Below are 15699 nucleotides of genomic sequence, written 5' to 3'. Positions count from 1 at the left end.
GGCCAATTACATTGAACACCGTGAGGACCATTGACCTGCCTAGTCATGGTTATTCTCATATCCAAATCAAATCAAATTTGATTGCTCACATACACATATTTAACAGATGTTATTGCGGGTGTAGCGAAATGCTTGTCCAGCCTGTATCTGTAGTCTTAACCCGTCTGTGTGTATGTGTGTGTGCGCACGTGCATGAGGCTGAATGTCTAGCAGTTGCTCATGCTGACTCTTGCCGTTTCTCTATCTAGCAGATTTTCTTAGGACACTATGGTTAGGTGACCTTAGATCACCCTCACTTCATTCCCCTCTCTGGCCGTCACCTGACTGGTGGTTGCAATGGCTTTGCAAAATGGATACTCCATCGACTCCTCCCCACTGGACGAGAGTGGAGATACTACACCCCTACTTAAAAAAGAAGTGGTGGATGTTGATGATTCAGGTGTCTTAACTTGTTTTGGTTGCTCTTTTGCGTGGTCAGCACTCATCAGCATGAATGTGCTAGTCGTGCTTCGTTATGTTACTTCATTATGTAATGCTAACCTTCTGATTGTTGAATGAAGTCATATCAAGTGTTTTGTCAGTATGGGGCATTGATGTCAGTGGGGGACTAAGTGAACATTTGACATACGTGGAAGTTCGGATTCGCCCCTATGATTTTGCTTATTACATCATAACTAACAGTGTGCTAGTGAAAAATTGAATTTAAGTGTCATGTACTCCTCGTTAGCTAGAGTAGATTTACTACTAGCACTGTCTAAATTGTCATCTTTAAGTGTTTTCAGACAGACTGTGAGGTGTGATTGGGCACATGTTGTTGTCGTGTCTAACAGTACCTCCACAATGTTGCTCTGCACGCTGCAATCTGGCCATCATGATGTTCTTTGGATTCTCCGTCGTCTACGGTCTCCGTGTCAATCTAAGTGTTGCCATGGTCGCCATGGTCAATGGGACCAAAATCCAACCATCTCTCAACAGCTCAGGTGGCCATGAGTGCCCAGTTTCCTCCCACGGCAATGGCAGCCAAACCCCAGACCAACCAGATGGGGTAAGTACCAGCTCTTCCAAAGTATCAACTAGACCTATAGTAGTATACTCTACATGCATATTATATCATATATTATAAACTGGGTGGTTCGAGACCTGAATGTTGATTGGCTGACAGCCGTGGTATATCAGACCGTATACCAATGGTATGGCAAAACATTTATTGACTTATCTGGTTACGTTGGTAACCAGTTTATAATAGCAATAAGGCACCTCGGAGGTTTGTGATATATGGCCAATATACCACAGCTAAAGGCTGTGTCCAGGCACTCCTCGTTGTGTTGCGCATAAGAACAGCCCATAGCCGTAGTATATTGGCCATACACCCCCTCCCAGGCCTTATTACTTAATTATAGCACATATATTACAGTACATAAATAGGCTTCACACAAACATGATCCATGCATACTGGACATACTGCACATGCGAAGACACTCACAAACTCATACGTAACACTAATGCTCATTTACGTCTCTCTCTCTCTCAGATACCTCTGTATTTGTGGGATTCTCTGACTCAGGGCCTGCTGCTGGGGGCGTTCTTCTTTGGCTACCTGGTGACGCAGATCCCCGGGGGTTACCTGGCCGGACACTTTGGGGGGAGTATCTTCCTGGGGGGAGGGGTGCTGGGCACTGCAGCCCTCACCCTCCTCACCCCCCTGGCAGCGCAGCTAGGACCCTACTGGCTGTTTGGCTTACGGGCACTGGAGGGCTTTGGGGAGGTAAGAGGCTTTATGTGTTCAGAGTAGGGGTCAATCTCATTCTGTCATCAGAAATGAACTGGATTAGCATTTGATTGTATAAACAACCGTATTTATCGTATACATATAGCCAGCCATATGGTCATTATTTTCCGTAAAACACCAAGGTATATTGTTAATTTCAGTGCCATAAGAATGGTTCATTTAAACCAGTGTGTATCGCTCTGTGTTTGTATGTCTTCAGGGGGTGACGTTCCCGGCCATGATGGCCATGTGGGCTCGCTGGGCTCCCCCTCTAGAGAGGTCTCGGCTCATGACCCTTTCGGGGTCAGGGGCCAACTTTGGGGCCTTTGTAGCCCTGCCCCTCACTGGCTTCATCTGTCACAGTCTGGGCTGGCCAGCTGTCTTCTACATGTTTGGTGAGAGTTGGATAGCAATTACACCCCTCAAACCTATACATTCATTACACCCCTCAAACCTATACATTCATTACACCCCTCAAACCTATACATTTATTACACCCCTCAAACCTATACATTTATTACACCCCTCAAACCTATACATTCATTACACCCCTCAAACCTATACATTCATTACACCCCTCAAACCTATATATTCATTACACCCCTCAAACCTATACATTCATTACACCCCTCAAACCTATACATTCATTACACCCCTCAAACCTATACATTCATTACACCCCTCAAACATAATACATTCATTACACCCCTCAAACCTATACATTCATTACACCCCTCAAACCTATACATTCATTACACCCCTCAAACCTATACATTCATTACACCCCTCAAACCTATACATTCATTACACCCCTCAAACCTATACATTCATTACACCCCTCAAACCTATACATTCATTACACCCCTCAAACCTATACATTCATTACACCCCTCAAACCTATACATTCATTACACCCCTCAAACCTATACATTCATTACACCCCTCAAACATATACATTCATTACACCCCTCAAACATATACATTCCCCCTACACACACCATATCTGCATGTCTCTGCATACCCACATTTTCAGCTCTTATTTTGTTCTCCTGTGAAGTTTTCACACACATAATACCTTCCAATTTTTTTTAATCATTCACAATTCTTCACTGCACACTCTCTTGTTCAGCACAAACACTGTACCTGCACAACCTTTTGCTTTGTGAAGATGTCAACAGAATCAGGCTTTTCTCTCACTCTGTCCCTCTGTCTCTCTCTCTCTGTCCCTCTTTCTCTCATCACCAGGGGGTGCTGGTTGCATTTGGGCAGTGTTCTGGTTCATTCTGGTGTCGGACCAGCCTGGCACTCATCCACGAATCAGCACAAGAGAAAAAGATTACATCATCAACTCCATAGGAAAAGGGGTAACAACAGTCTATCTGTGGTGTCCTTTACGGCCCTTTGTCATACATTTTGTAAATCGGTTCACAGTCAATCCACTTCCTCTCAACTCATTTCAATTTAATTCAAGGGGCTTTATTGGCATGGGAAACGTATGTTAACATTGCCAAAGCAAGTGAGGTAGATAATATACAAAAGTGAAACAAACTATAAAAATTAACAGTAAACATTACACTCACAGAAGTTCCAAAAGAATAAAGACATTACAAATGTTGTATTATGTACTGTATATATACAGTGTTGTAACGATGTGCAATTGGTTAAAGTACAAAAGGGAAAATAAATAAACAGAAATATGGGTTGTATTTACATTGGTGTTTGTTCTTCGCTAATTGCCCTTTGCTTGTGGCAACAGGTCACAAATATTGCTGCTGTGATGGCACACTGTGATATTTCACCCAGTAGATATGGGAGTTTATCAAAATCGGGTTTGTTTTAAAATTCTTTGTGGATCTGTGTAATCTGAGGGAAACATGTGTCTCTAATATGGTCATACACTTGGCAGGAGGTTAGGAAGTGCAGCTCAGTTTCCACCTCATTTTGTGGGCAGTGTGCACATAGCGTGTCTTCTCTTGAGAGCCAGGTCTGCCTACGGCGGCCTTTCTCAATAGCAAGGCTATGCTAACTGAGTCTGTACATAGTCAAAGTTTACCTTAAGTTTGGGTCAGTCGGGCCTCCCGGGTGGCGCAGTGGTTAAGGGCGCTGTACTGCAGTGCCAGCTGTGCCACCAGAGACTCTGGGTTCGCGCCCAGGCACAATTGGCCTAGCGTCGTCCGGGTTAGGGAGGGCTTGGCCGGTAGGGATATCCTTGTGTCATCGTGCACCAGCGACTCCTGTGGTGGGCCAGGCGCAGTGCATGCTAACCAAGGTTGCCAGGTGCATGGTGTTTCCTCTGACACATTGGTGCGGCTGGCTTCCGGGTTGGATGCGCGCTGTGTTAAGAAGCAGTGGGGCTTGGTTGGGTTGTCTATCTATAAAATTCAACAAACAAAAAAGTTTGGGTCAGTCACAGTGGTCAGGTATTCTGACATCTTACTGATATCTCAAAGTGCTGTACAGAAACCCAGCCTAAAACCCCAAACAGCAAGCAATGCAGGTGTAGAAGCACGGTGGCTAGGAAAAACTCCCTAGAAAGGCCAAAACCTAGGAAGAAACCTAGAGAGGAACCAGTCCAGAACAGAACATGGCCAAGATGTTCAAATTTTCATGGTCAAATAATAATTATCACAGTAGTTGTCAAGGGTGCAGCAAGTCAGCACCTCAGGAGTAAAGGTCAGTTGGCCGATAGCCGATCATTAAGAGTATCTGCTGTCTCTAGAGAGGTAGCACGTCCGGTGAGCAGGTCAGTGTTCCATAGCCGCAGGCAGAACAGTTGAAACTGGAGCAGCAGCACGGCCAGATGGACTGGGGACAGCAAAGAGTCATCATGCCAGGTTGTCCTGAGGCATGGTCCAAGGGCTCAGGTCCTCAGAGAGAAAGAGAGAAAGAGAGAATTCTCTGTTTGGGCCAAATAGCATTCTAGTTTGCTCTGTTTTTTTGTTAATTCTTTCAAATGTGTCAAGTAATTAGCTTTTTGTTTTCTCATGCTTTGGTTGAGTCTAATTGTGTTGATGTCCTGGGGCTCTGTGGGGTCTGTTTGTGTTTGTGAACAGAGCCTCAGGACCAGCTTGCTTAGGGGACTCTTTTCCAGGTTCATCTCTCTGTAGGTGATGGCTTTGTTATGGAAGTTTTGGGAATCGCTTCCTTTTAGGTGGTTGTATAATTTAACGGCTCTTTTCTGGATTTTGATCATTAGTGGGTATCGGCCTAATTCCGCTCTGCATGCATTATTTGATGTTTTACGTTGTACACTGAGGATATTTTTGCAGAATTCTGCATGCATAGTCTCAATTTGGTGTTTGTCCCATTTTGTGAATTCTTGGTTGGTGAGCGGACCTCAGACCTCACAACCATAAAGGGCATTGGGTTCTATAACTGATTAAAGTATTTGTATCCAGCTCCTAATTGGTATAGAAATTTGATGTTCCCTTTTATGGCATAGAAGGCCCTTCTTGCCTTGTCTCTCAGATTGTTCACAGCTTTGTGGAAGTTACCTGTGGCGTTGATGTTTAGGCCAAGGAATGTATAGTTTTTTGTGTACTCTAGGGCAATGGTGTCTAGATGGAATTTGTATTTGTGGTCCTGGTGACTGGACCTTTTTTGGAACACCATTATTTTGGTTTTACTGAGAATTACTGTCATGGCCCAGGTCTGGCAGAATCTGTGCAGAATATCTAGGTGCTGCTGTAGGCCCTCCTTGGTTGGTGACAGAAGCACTAGATCATCAGCAAACAGTAGACATTTGACTTCAGATTCTAGTAGGGTGAGGCCGAGTGCTGCAGACTGTTCCCTCGCCAATTCGTTGATATATATGTTGAAGAGGGTGGGGCTTAAGCCCCATCCCTGTCTCACCCCACGGCCCTGTGGGAAGAAATGTGTGTGATTTTTGCCTATTTGAACCGCACACTTGTTGTTTGTGTATATGGATTTTATTATCTCATATGTTTTTCCCCCAACACCACTTTCCATCAATTTGTATAGCAGACTCTCATGCCAAATTGAGTCGAAGGCTTTTTTGAAATCAACAAAGCATGAGAAGACTTTGCCTTTGTTTCGGTTTATTTGTTTGTCAATTATGGTGTGGAGGGTGTATACATGGTCTGTCATACGATAATTTGGTAAAAAGCCAATTTGACATTTGCTCAGTACAATGTTTTCACTGAGGAAATGTACGAGTCTTCTGTTAATGATAAAGCAGAGCATTTTCCCAAGGTTGCTGTTGACGCATATCCCACAGTAGTTATTGGGGTCAAATTTGTCTCCACTTTTGTGGATTGGGGTGATAAGTCCTTGGTTCCAAATATTGGGGAAGATGCCAGAGCTAAGGATGATGTTAAAGAGTTTTAGTACAGCCAATTGGATTTTGTTGTCTGTATATTTGATCATTTCATTGAGGATACCATCAACACCACAGGCTTTTTGGGTTGGAGGGTTTTTATTTTATCCTGTAGTTCATTCAAGGTAATTGGAGAATCCAGTGTGTTCTGGTCTTTAATAGTTGATTCTAAGATTTGTATTTGATCATGTATATGTTTTTACTGATTGTTCTTTGTTATAGAGCCAAAAGGGATGGATTCTTCAATTACATTGAGCTGATTTCTGACGTGCTGTTCCTTCTTTATCCGTAGTGTATTTCTGTATTGTTTTAATGATTCACCATAGTGAAGGCGTAGACTCAGGTTTTCTGGGTCTTTATGTTTTTGGTTGAACAGGTTTCTCAATTTCTTTCTTAGGTTTTTGCATTCTTCATCAAACCTTTTGTCATTGTTGTTAATTTTCTTCGGTTTTCTGCTTGACATTTTTAGATTTGATAGGGAAGCTGAGAGGCCAAATATACTGTTAAGATTTTCTACTGCCAGGTTTACACCTTCACTATTACAGTGGAACGTTTTGTCCAGGAAGTTGTCTAAAAGGGATTGAATTTGTTGTTGCCTAATTGATTTTGGGTAGGTTTTCACGCTACATTCCTTCCATCTATAACATTTCTTATTATTACTCAGTTCCTTTAGCTTTGATGCCTCATGATTGAGGGGGATATACTGTAGGTAGCACACAGGAGGATATTTTTCTCTGTTAAGATCATTTCCTTTTGAATTTCTAGCCAAATGTAAAATGTTCCTGTTTTGACTTATTTAATGGAGTGAGTTAGGTCTGCTCTATCCCAAATTAGCATTATCTCTCTCTCTCTCTCTCTCTCTCTCTCTCTCTCTCTCTCTCTCTCTCTCTCTCTCTCTCTCTCTCTCTCTCTCTCTCTCTCTCTCTCTCTCTCTCTCTCTCCCTCCCTCCCTCCCTCCCTCCCTCCCTCCCTCCCTCCCTCCCTCCCTCCCTCCCTCCCTCCCTCCCTCCCTCCCTCCCTCCCCAGGGTGGTGCCCATGGCTGGTCAGTGCCTTTGTTGCCCATGATGCTCTCTGTTCCCCTGTGGGCCATCATAGTGTCTCAGATGTGTGCCAACTGGGGTAACTGCATTCTGCTCACATCACTACCCACCTACATGGACACGGTGCTTCACTTTGACCTCCGACAGGTGAGACCCAAAGAAATCATATATTAAGTCATACATCATTGATATATATGGACATATGATTTCTATGGATGACGCCTTAAGAGGAGAGCGAGAGAGTGAGATGCTCAATTCCAGAGTGCTGTAAAGGCCAGATAGGTATAAGAAATATGGTAAGAGCTCCACCTGGTGGTATTAGGCTCTGTAGGCAGGTGGTAGGACTAGAGAATGACTAAGATATCACGGTGTACAGGGATAGAACAGGAGTCTCGAGACTTGAATCGTGTTGGGTTGTAACCTAGGCCTATACCGTTCTGCTGTAGCATTGCTGTAATAAAACATTGGTGAAAGTGTTGCCATGTTATCGGGATATTTTATTCCTGCAATGCAGTTGCAATCCTTTCTGTTGTTGTTTTTGTTGTCGGTTAATATTGTCCATTTTTTTCTGACTGTCTATATAGAATGCCTTTCTCTCAGCTCTGCCCTATCTGGGTGGCTGGGCCTTCTCAGTGATATCAGGTGTAGTAGCAGACAGCCTCCTGGAGAAGGAGCTGTTGAGTGTCACAGCGGTCCGCAAGATCTTCACTATCACAGGCAAGGAGGGGACTTTTATTTTGAAAGGAACCGGTCTCGGTTACTTATGGACTTTACCAGATGTTTGATTGATTGACTGGTTAAACATGCAACAGTTCTTTCGGGATTCTTTGGAGGCTATTTCATGCAGCGGATATTTTAGTCTGTAGTAATATGTTTTGTAACAAAATATGAACTAATAGAGTATTACATTTGAGTTATTTAGAAGACGCTCTTATCCAGACCGACTTACAGTTAGAGTATCACGTAAACTGTGTACATGTTAATTGTGTGGATGGCCATACCTATGTGTTTCTGTTAAATGCAGCGTTTGTACATTGACCATGTATATTGACGTGACAGGAGGCTGCTGAGGGGAGAACGGCTCATAATAATGGCCAGAACCGAACAAATGGAATGGCATCAAACACCTGGAAACCATGTAGTATTTGAGCTCGTTCTACTAATTGCCATGAGCCCGTTCTCCCCATTTAAGGAGACATCAACCTCCTGTGATTGATGCATATTGTTGACCCCTCCTCCCCCAGGTCTGCTGCTGCCTGCAGCGTTCCTGGTTGCTGTGGGCTACTCCGGCTGCAGTGGTGTGTTGGCAGTGACCTTCCTCACCCTCTCTTCAACTGCAGGAGGCACCAGTGCAGCCGGGGTCTTCATCAATCAGATAGACATTGCTCCACGGTGGGTGTTTAATCGATTTGAGAGGTCGTCACTTCACTTCTCTCCCTACTCACCCGTCTTTTCTGGCAAATTTTTGACCTTTACTGAACTTTCTCTCTCTTCCGCTCATTCTATCACACTCTACGTCACTGAAGACTGAAGAAGTCACTCACATACTCACTGCTTTTTCACGGCTTTTGGATGTTTGGATGATTGATTTTGAACCTCTATTTTTCTCTCTCTCTCTTCCTCAGGTATGCGGGGGTACTTTTAGGAATCACCAACACTTTCGGGACTATCCCAGGTGTGGTCGCTCCAATCATCACAGGTTACCTCACCAAAGATGTAAGCTTTCTGGTGACATTTCCTTCATAATCAAATGCATTCATTCTGTACTACTTTTAGAAATAATTAAATATTTGTAATATATCTACTTAAATACTGTAAAAAAGTATTAGACCATGGCTGCGTTGACACATGGCAGCACAATTCTGATAGTTTAAAAAAATTATTGGTATTTTGACCAAACAGATCAGCTCTGGAAAAGAGCTGATGTGAAAAGCGCTGATGTGATTGGTTAGTGGAAGAAACATCAGAATTGGGCTGCTTGACGCGAGGAGTATGCAATTGAGATCTTCCCAATGGCTCATTTCTAAAAGTTACTGCACTCTTGAAGACTGTTATACATACGACTATGACCCATGTCCCCCCCTCCCTCCTGGAACAGCAATCCCTGGCGGGATGGAGGAGTGTGTTCTGTCTGTCGGCCGGGATCAGCGCCGTAGGAGCTTTCATCTTCACCTTGTTTGGGTCCGGGGAGGTCCAGAAATGGGCCCTGGTAGAGGTGGATCAGGAGCAGGCAGAAACAAAGAGAGACAGGTTCATCCCTACATGACAGACAAGACCTCAAGCAGGGTTCCCCAACTGATGGCCCACGGTGGTTTTATTTTGCCCCCCAATTTTTCTGAGGAAAAAAATTATAAAACAATATTATTCTTTATTTTTTACATTTTCATTGTTGGACATAAAAACACCAGGAAATCAGCTCCGCGTCATTTAAATTTGGGAATTCTGTTCCCAAGTATTTCTGCACATAATAGAGAGGCAAGTGATCATATACTAATGTAAGCTTCGTTGGAAATTATTATGTTTAAGTCTGTTTGGGCTTCTTGCGGTCAATTTGCAGTCGACCGATGATTTAAAATGATGTTCCGGCCCCCTGACTATCCGCTCAATAAAAGAAAATGTCCCTACGCTGAATCTAGTTGATGATCCCTGTAAGATATACACTGACCTCAGGTTCACTCACCATCAGGTGGTTTTAAAAAGGATGGGCCAGTGCATTCTCTTAGTACACTGTGTTGGGAATGGGACCCTTTATCAAATGCGGTATTCATGAGAGGATAGGATACTTTTTTAAATGGCCTCTTTATTTTCCAAATGCCTTTCTTTAGTATTGTTTTCAACTATCTGTTTCTGACCATGTTTTGTATTTACAGTTGAAGTCGGAAGTTTACATACACATTAGCCAAATACATTTAAACTCAGTTTTTCACAATTTCTGACATTTAATCATAGTAAAAATTCCCTGTCTTAGGTCAGTTAGGATCACCACTTTATTTTAAGAATGTGAAATGTCAGAATAATATTAGAGAGAATTATTTATTTCAGCTTTAATTTTTTTCAAAGTTGACAAACTCAATTAGTATTTGGTAGCATTGCCTTTAAATTGTTTAACTTGGTTCAAATGTTTCAAGTAGCCTTCCACTGTCACGTTCTGACCTTAGTTATTTTATTGTCTTTGTTGTAGTATGGTCAGGGCGTGAGTTGGGTGGGTTGTCTATGTTCGTTTTTCTATGATTTGGATTGCTGTGTTCGGCCTGGTATGGTTCTCAATCAGAGGCAGCTGTCAATCGTTGTCCCTGATTGAGAATCATACTTAGGGAGCCTGGTTTCACTTTAGAGTAGTGGGTGTTTATTTTCCGTGTTAGTGCCACATGGGACTGTTTCGTTTTCATTTTGTGTAGTGTTCAGTTGTTCCATTAAAAATATGACAAACACTTTTTTGGTCCTCTTCTCCTTCACCTCATTCCAACGACAAACGTTACATCCACAAGCTTCCCAAAATAAGTTGGGTGAATTTTGGCCCATTCCTCCTGACAAATCCGGTGAAACGGAGTCCTCCTTGCTCGCACACGCTTTTTCAGTTCTGCCCACAAATTGTCTATAGGATTGAGGTCAGGGCTTTGTGATGGCCACTCCAATACCTTGACTTTGTTGTCCTTAAGCCATTTTGCCACACCTTTGGAAGTATACTTGGGGTCATTGTCCATTTGGAAGACCCTGACTTCCTGACTGATGTCTTGAGATGTTGCTTCAATATATCCACATAATTTTCCTACCTCATGAAGCCATCTATTTTGTGAAGTGCACCAGTCCCTCCTGCAGCAAAGCATCCCCACAACACGCATCCCTACAACATGACAACAAGTACCATCTTTGTCCCCATGTGCAATTGCAAACCGCAGTCTGGCTTTCTATATGGTGGTTTTGGAGCAGTGGCTTCTTCCTTGCTGAGCGGCCTTTAGGTTATGTCGATATAGGACTTGTTTTACTGTGGATATAGATACTTTTGTACCTGTTTCCTCCAACATCTTCGCAAGGTCCTTTGCTGTTGTTCTGGGATTGATTTGCACTTTTCGCACCAAAGTACGTTCATCTCTAGGAGACAGAACGCGTCTCCTGTCTGAGCGATATGACGGCTTCAGGCTAATGTGAATAGCATGACGTTTTAAGTAAGAGCAAACTTTCCAGAAAGCAGAAAGCTTAAAGTCTTGTTAATCTAGCTGCACTGTCCAGTTTACAGTAGCTATTACAGTGAAAAAAGACCATGCTATTGTTTGAGAAGAGTGCACAACAACAAAAAAACTTTATCATGGCCACTGGTTTGATACATTCACCTCTGAAGGTAAATAATGTACTTACATTCAGTCATCTTGCTCTGATTTGTCATCCTGAGGGTCCCAGAGATAAATTGTAGCACTGTTTTGTTTGATAAAATCCATTTTTATATTCAAAATGTAGTAACTGGGTTCTACAGTTTGAACCCCTGCTTTCTCTGGCTCCACACCCACCCGTCCGGCCATCTAGATGTGTGAAGGTTAGTGTATAAACTAATGATCCATCATGTATGACTTTCCTAGGAGTGTGTAAACTTACATTTTGTATTACCATATCATTGTTGTATGTTCTCTATAGTTATGTACTTTAAAATGTATCAATTGACCAATTCGGCACATTTGGGCAGACCTGATACAAAATATTGTCCAGTATTGCAATGCTTCACTGGATCAATCTGAAACTTTGCATAAACACTGCTGCCGTCTAGTGGCCAAAATCTAAACTGTGCCTAAACTGCAATATTATATTATGGTCTTTCTCTTGCATTTCAAAGTATATGGAACAAAACAAAAAAAATTTAAATGCATGTTTTTTTTGTTTATATTATCTTATACCAGATCTAATGTGTTATATTCTCCTACATTAATTTCACTTTTCCACAAACTTCAACGTGTTTCCTTTGAAATGGTATCAAGCGTATGCATATCCTTGCTTCAGGTCCTGAGCTACAGGAAGTTAGATTTGGGTATGTCATTTAAGGCATACAATTGAAGAAAAAAAAGGGTCCGATCCTTAAGAGGAAATACACAGGCATCTCTTAATAAACTAGATTCATTTTTCATTGATCACTTTTAAGTGCTCTTATACTTATATCTACCACATTTGATAAAATACCTGTGCTCTTCCCAGGTTTCATAGCCTATAATTAGAAATGTTCTAGTCTGTTGGCTATGTAACAATTACTGCCCCAAACCATTTGTTCCTTGAATATCTTGAATTGAATGATAGACAGATTGACTTCCAGAACTTGAACAATTGAAATGAACAAACCATCAAATGTAACTTATTTTACCCCCACTATGACATGCACTGTGCCCTCAAGAACATTACTGCAAAAAAAAAATGTGGACACCCAAATAAATGTACATTAATGTAAGAATGTTTTGTTGGGAAATGTACATTCATGCAATAACATTGTTATATTCTCTGTAAGTGTTATGTAAAAATAAATCAATGTGAATATTCATAACAGAAAAAAATCTGCGAAATAGAAATAGCCCACCATTTTGATTTCACTGATTTATTTCTGTTATGAATATTCACATTGATTTGTTAAGTAGTCTACTGGTTTAACTTTAAATAATGTACCAAAATGTTCGCATAGTCAATTTTTGTGTTGTCATTTTTGTACTTTTGAAGAATTATATTTGTGGCAACTTTATTCTAAATGCATGATTACATTTTTATTCACATTTATATTGCGTCAAACTTGGACTTTTATTTTGAAGTTTAAGCTCATAACCTGATTCCATTTAATGTCCAACCCGGATGTTTTCAAGTTTTCAAGTTGTCTGGTAAGACAAGGGGCGGCGGATTATGTATTTTTGTAAATAACAGCTGGTGCACAATATCTAAGGATGTCTCGAGCTATTGCTCGCCTGAGGTAGAGTATCTCATGATAAACAGTAGACCACACTACCTGCCTAGAGTTTTCATCTGTATTTTTCATAGCTGTTTACATACCACCACAGTCAGAGGCTGGCACTAAGACAGCATTGAATGAGCTGTATTCCGCCATAATCAAACAAGAAAACGACGGAGCTCCTAGTAGCCGGGGACTTTAATGCAGGAAAACTTAAATACATTTTACCAAATTTCTATCAGCATGTTAAATGTGCAACCAGAGGGGAAATACAGTGCCTTGCGAAAGTATTCGGCCCCCTTGAACTTTGCGACCTTTTGCCACATTTCAGGCTTCAAACATAAAGATATAAAACTGTATTTTTTTGTGAACAATCAACAACAAGTGGGACACAATCATGAAGTGGAACGACATTTATTGGATATTTCAAACTTTTTTAACAAATCAAAAACTGAAAAATTGGGCGTGCAAAATTATTCAGCCCCCTTAAGTTAATACTTTGTAGCGCCACCTTTTGCTGCGATTACAGCTGTAAGTCGCTTGGGGTATGTCTCTATCAGTTTTGCACATCGAGAGACTGAAATTTTTTCCCATTCCTCCTTGCAAAACAGCTCGAGCTCAGTGAGGTTGGATGGAGAGCATTTGTGAACAGCAGTTTTCAGTTCTTTCCACAGATTCTCGATTGGATTCAGGTCTGGACTTTGACTTGGCCATTCTAACACCTGGATATGTTTATTTTTGAACCATTCCATTGTAGATTTTGCTTTATGTTTTGGATCATTGTCCTGTTGGAAGACAAATCTCCGTTCCAGTCTCAGGTCTTTTGCAGACTCCATCAGGTTTTCTTCCAGAATGGTCCTGTATTTGGCTCCATCCATCTTCCCATCAATTTTAACCATCTTCCCTGTCCCTGCTGAAGAAAAGCAGGCCCAAACCATGATGCTGCCACCACCATGTTTGACAGTGGGGATGGTGTGTTCAGGGTGTTGAGCTGTGTTGCTTTTACGCCAAACATAACGTTTTGCATTGTTGCCAAAAAGTTCAATTTTGGTTTCATCTGACCAGAGCACCTTCTTCCACATGTTTGGTGTGTCTCCCAGGTGGCTTGTGGCAAACCTTAAACGACACTTTTTATGGATATCTTTAAGAAATGGCTTTCTTCTTGCCACTCTTCCATAAAAGCCAGATTTGTGCAATATACGACTGATTGTTGTCCTATGGACAGATTCTCCCACCTCAGCTGTAGATCTCTGCAGTTCATCCAGAGTGATCATGGGCCTCTTGGCTGCATCTCTGATCAGTCTTCTCCTTGTATGAGCTGAAAGTTTAGAGGGACGGCCAGGTCTTGGTAGATTTGCAGTGGTCTGATACTCCTTCCATTTCAATATTATCGCTTGCACAGTGCTCCTTGGGATGTTTAAAGCTTGGGAAATCTTTTTGTATCCAAATCCGGCTTTAAACTTCTTCACAACAGTATCTCAGACCTGCCTGGTGTGTTCCTTGTTCTTCATGATGCTCTCTGCGCTTTTAACGGACCTCTGAGACTATCACAGTGCAGGTGCATTTATACGGAGACTTGATTACACACAGGTGGATTGTATTTATCATCATTAGTCATTTAGGTCAACATTGGATCATTCGATCGATCCTCACTGAACTTCTGGAGAGAGTTTGCTGCACTGAAAGTAAAGGGGCTGAATAATTTTGCACGTCCAATTTTTCAGTTTTTGTTTGTTTAAAAAGTTTGAAATATCCAATAAATGTCGTTCCACTTCATGATTGTGTCCCACTTGTTGTTGATTCTTCACAAAAAAATACAGTTTTATATCTTTATGTTTGAAGCCTGAAATGTGGCAAAAGGTCGCAAATTTCAAGGGGGCCGAATACTTTCGCAAGGCACTGTACTTATTTTCCACCATAATTTGCAAATAAATTCATTAAAAATCCTACAATGTGATTTTTCGGATTTTTTTTCTTCTAATTTTGTCTGTCATAGTTGAAGTGTACCTATGATGAAAATTACAGGCCTCTCTCATCTTTTTAAGTGGGAGAACTTGCACAATTGGTGGCTGACTAAATACTTTTTTGCCCCACTGTATTACCTCAACTAACTGGTGTCCCTGCACATTGACTCTGTACTAGTACCCCCCTGTATATAGTCTCGCTATTGTTATTTTACTACTGCTCTTTAATTACTTGTTATTTTTATTTCTTATTCTTATCCATATTTTTTTTAAACTACATTGTTGGTTAGAGTCTCGTCAGTAAGCATTTCACTGTAAGGTTGTATTGTGACTAATACAATTTGATTTGATTTGAAAATGGGGTGCAGGAGACTGGCAAAGATGGCTCCCTTTGGCAAAGGTTAAACACCATTGGAGAGGCAGTAGGCCAGTAGGCAACTCAACATGTTTTCATGGCCACTCCAGGGACAAAAGAGCATGCAAAAAGGACATAGACAGCAGCCCACTCAGCGCCTTCCATTGACTGTTGACATGTTGATGCACTGATGACAGTTCATTGGACATGTCTTTGGATGAGGTTCAAGCCTTCATTGCGCTACTGTACGTTAGTGGGGCTTTCGGAGGCAATTGCATGAAGATGGAGAGCTTTTGGAATGACCAATGGGGGGTCATCTTT

General features: G+C 41.7%; 1 protein-coding gene across 1 annotated transcript; it reads left to right on the top strand.

Moving 5' to 3' along the window:
- The first annotated feature begins 331 nt into the window (after positions 1-331).
- On the top strand, positions 332-9484 carry LOC139391782 (sialin-like). Its single transcript, XM_071139327.1, has 10 exons — positions 332-439; positions 831-1045; positions 1532-1765; positions 1989-2163; positions 3014-3132; positions 7131-7292; positions 7730-7862; positions 8390-8537; positions 8771-8861; positions 9244-9484. Exons 1-10 carry the CDS (start codon positions 337-339, stop codon positions 9409-9411), a joined length of 1548 nt encoding a protein of 515 aa, XP_070995428.1. The 5' UTR covers positions 332-336; the 3' UTR covers positions 9412-9484.
- Positions 9485-15699: the final 6215 nt, after the last annotated feature.

The sequence above is a fragment of the Oncorhynchus clarkii genome, chromosome 32, assembly GCF_045791955.1.
Source record: "Oncorhynchus clarkii lewisi isolate Uvic-CL-2024 chromosome 32, UVic_Ocla_1.0, whole genome shotgun sequence".
NCBI classification, from domain to species: domain Eukaryota; kingdom Metazoa; phylum Chordata; class Actinopteri; order Salmoniformes; family Salmonidae; genus Oncorhynchus; species Oncorhynchus clarkii.
This window is presented reverse-complemented; position numbering and strand designations above follow the sequence as displayed.

Bases quoted from the DNA above. Each gene is read 5' to 3' on its own strand.
- LOC139391782 (XM_071139327.1), top strand. From the start codon at position 337: ATGGCTTTGCAAAATGGATACTCCATCGACTCCTCCCCACTGGACGAG. The intron at 2,164-3,013 runs GTGAGAGTTGGA...TCTCATCACCAG, and splicing joins AGCTGTCTTCTACATGTTTG to GGGGTGCTGGTTGCATTTGG. The intron at 7,863-8,389 runs GCAAGGAGGGGA...CTCCTCCCCCAG, and splicing joins CAAGATCTTCACTATCACAG to GTCTGCTGCTGCCTGCAGCG.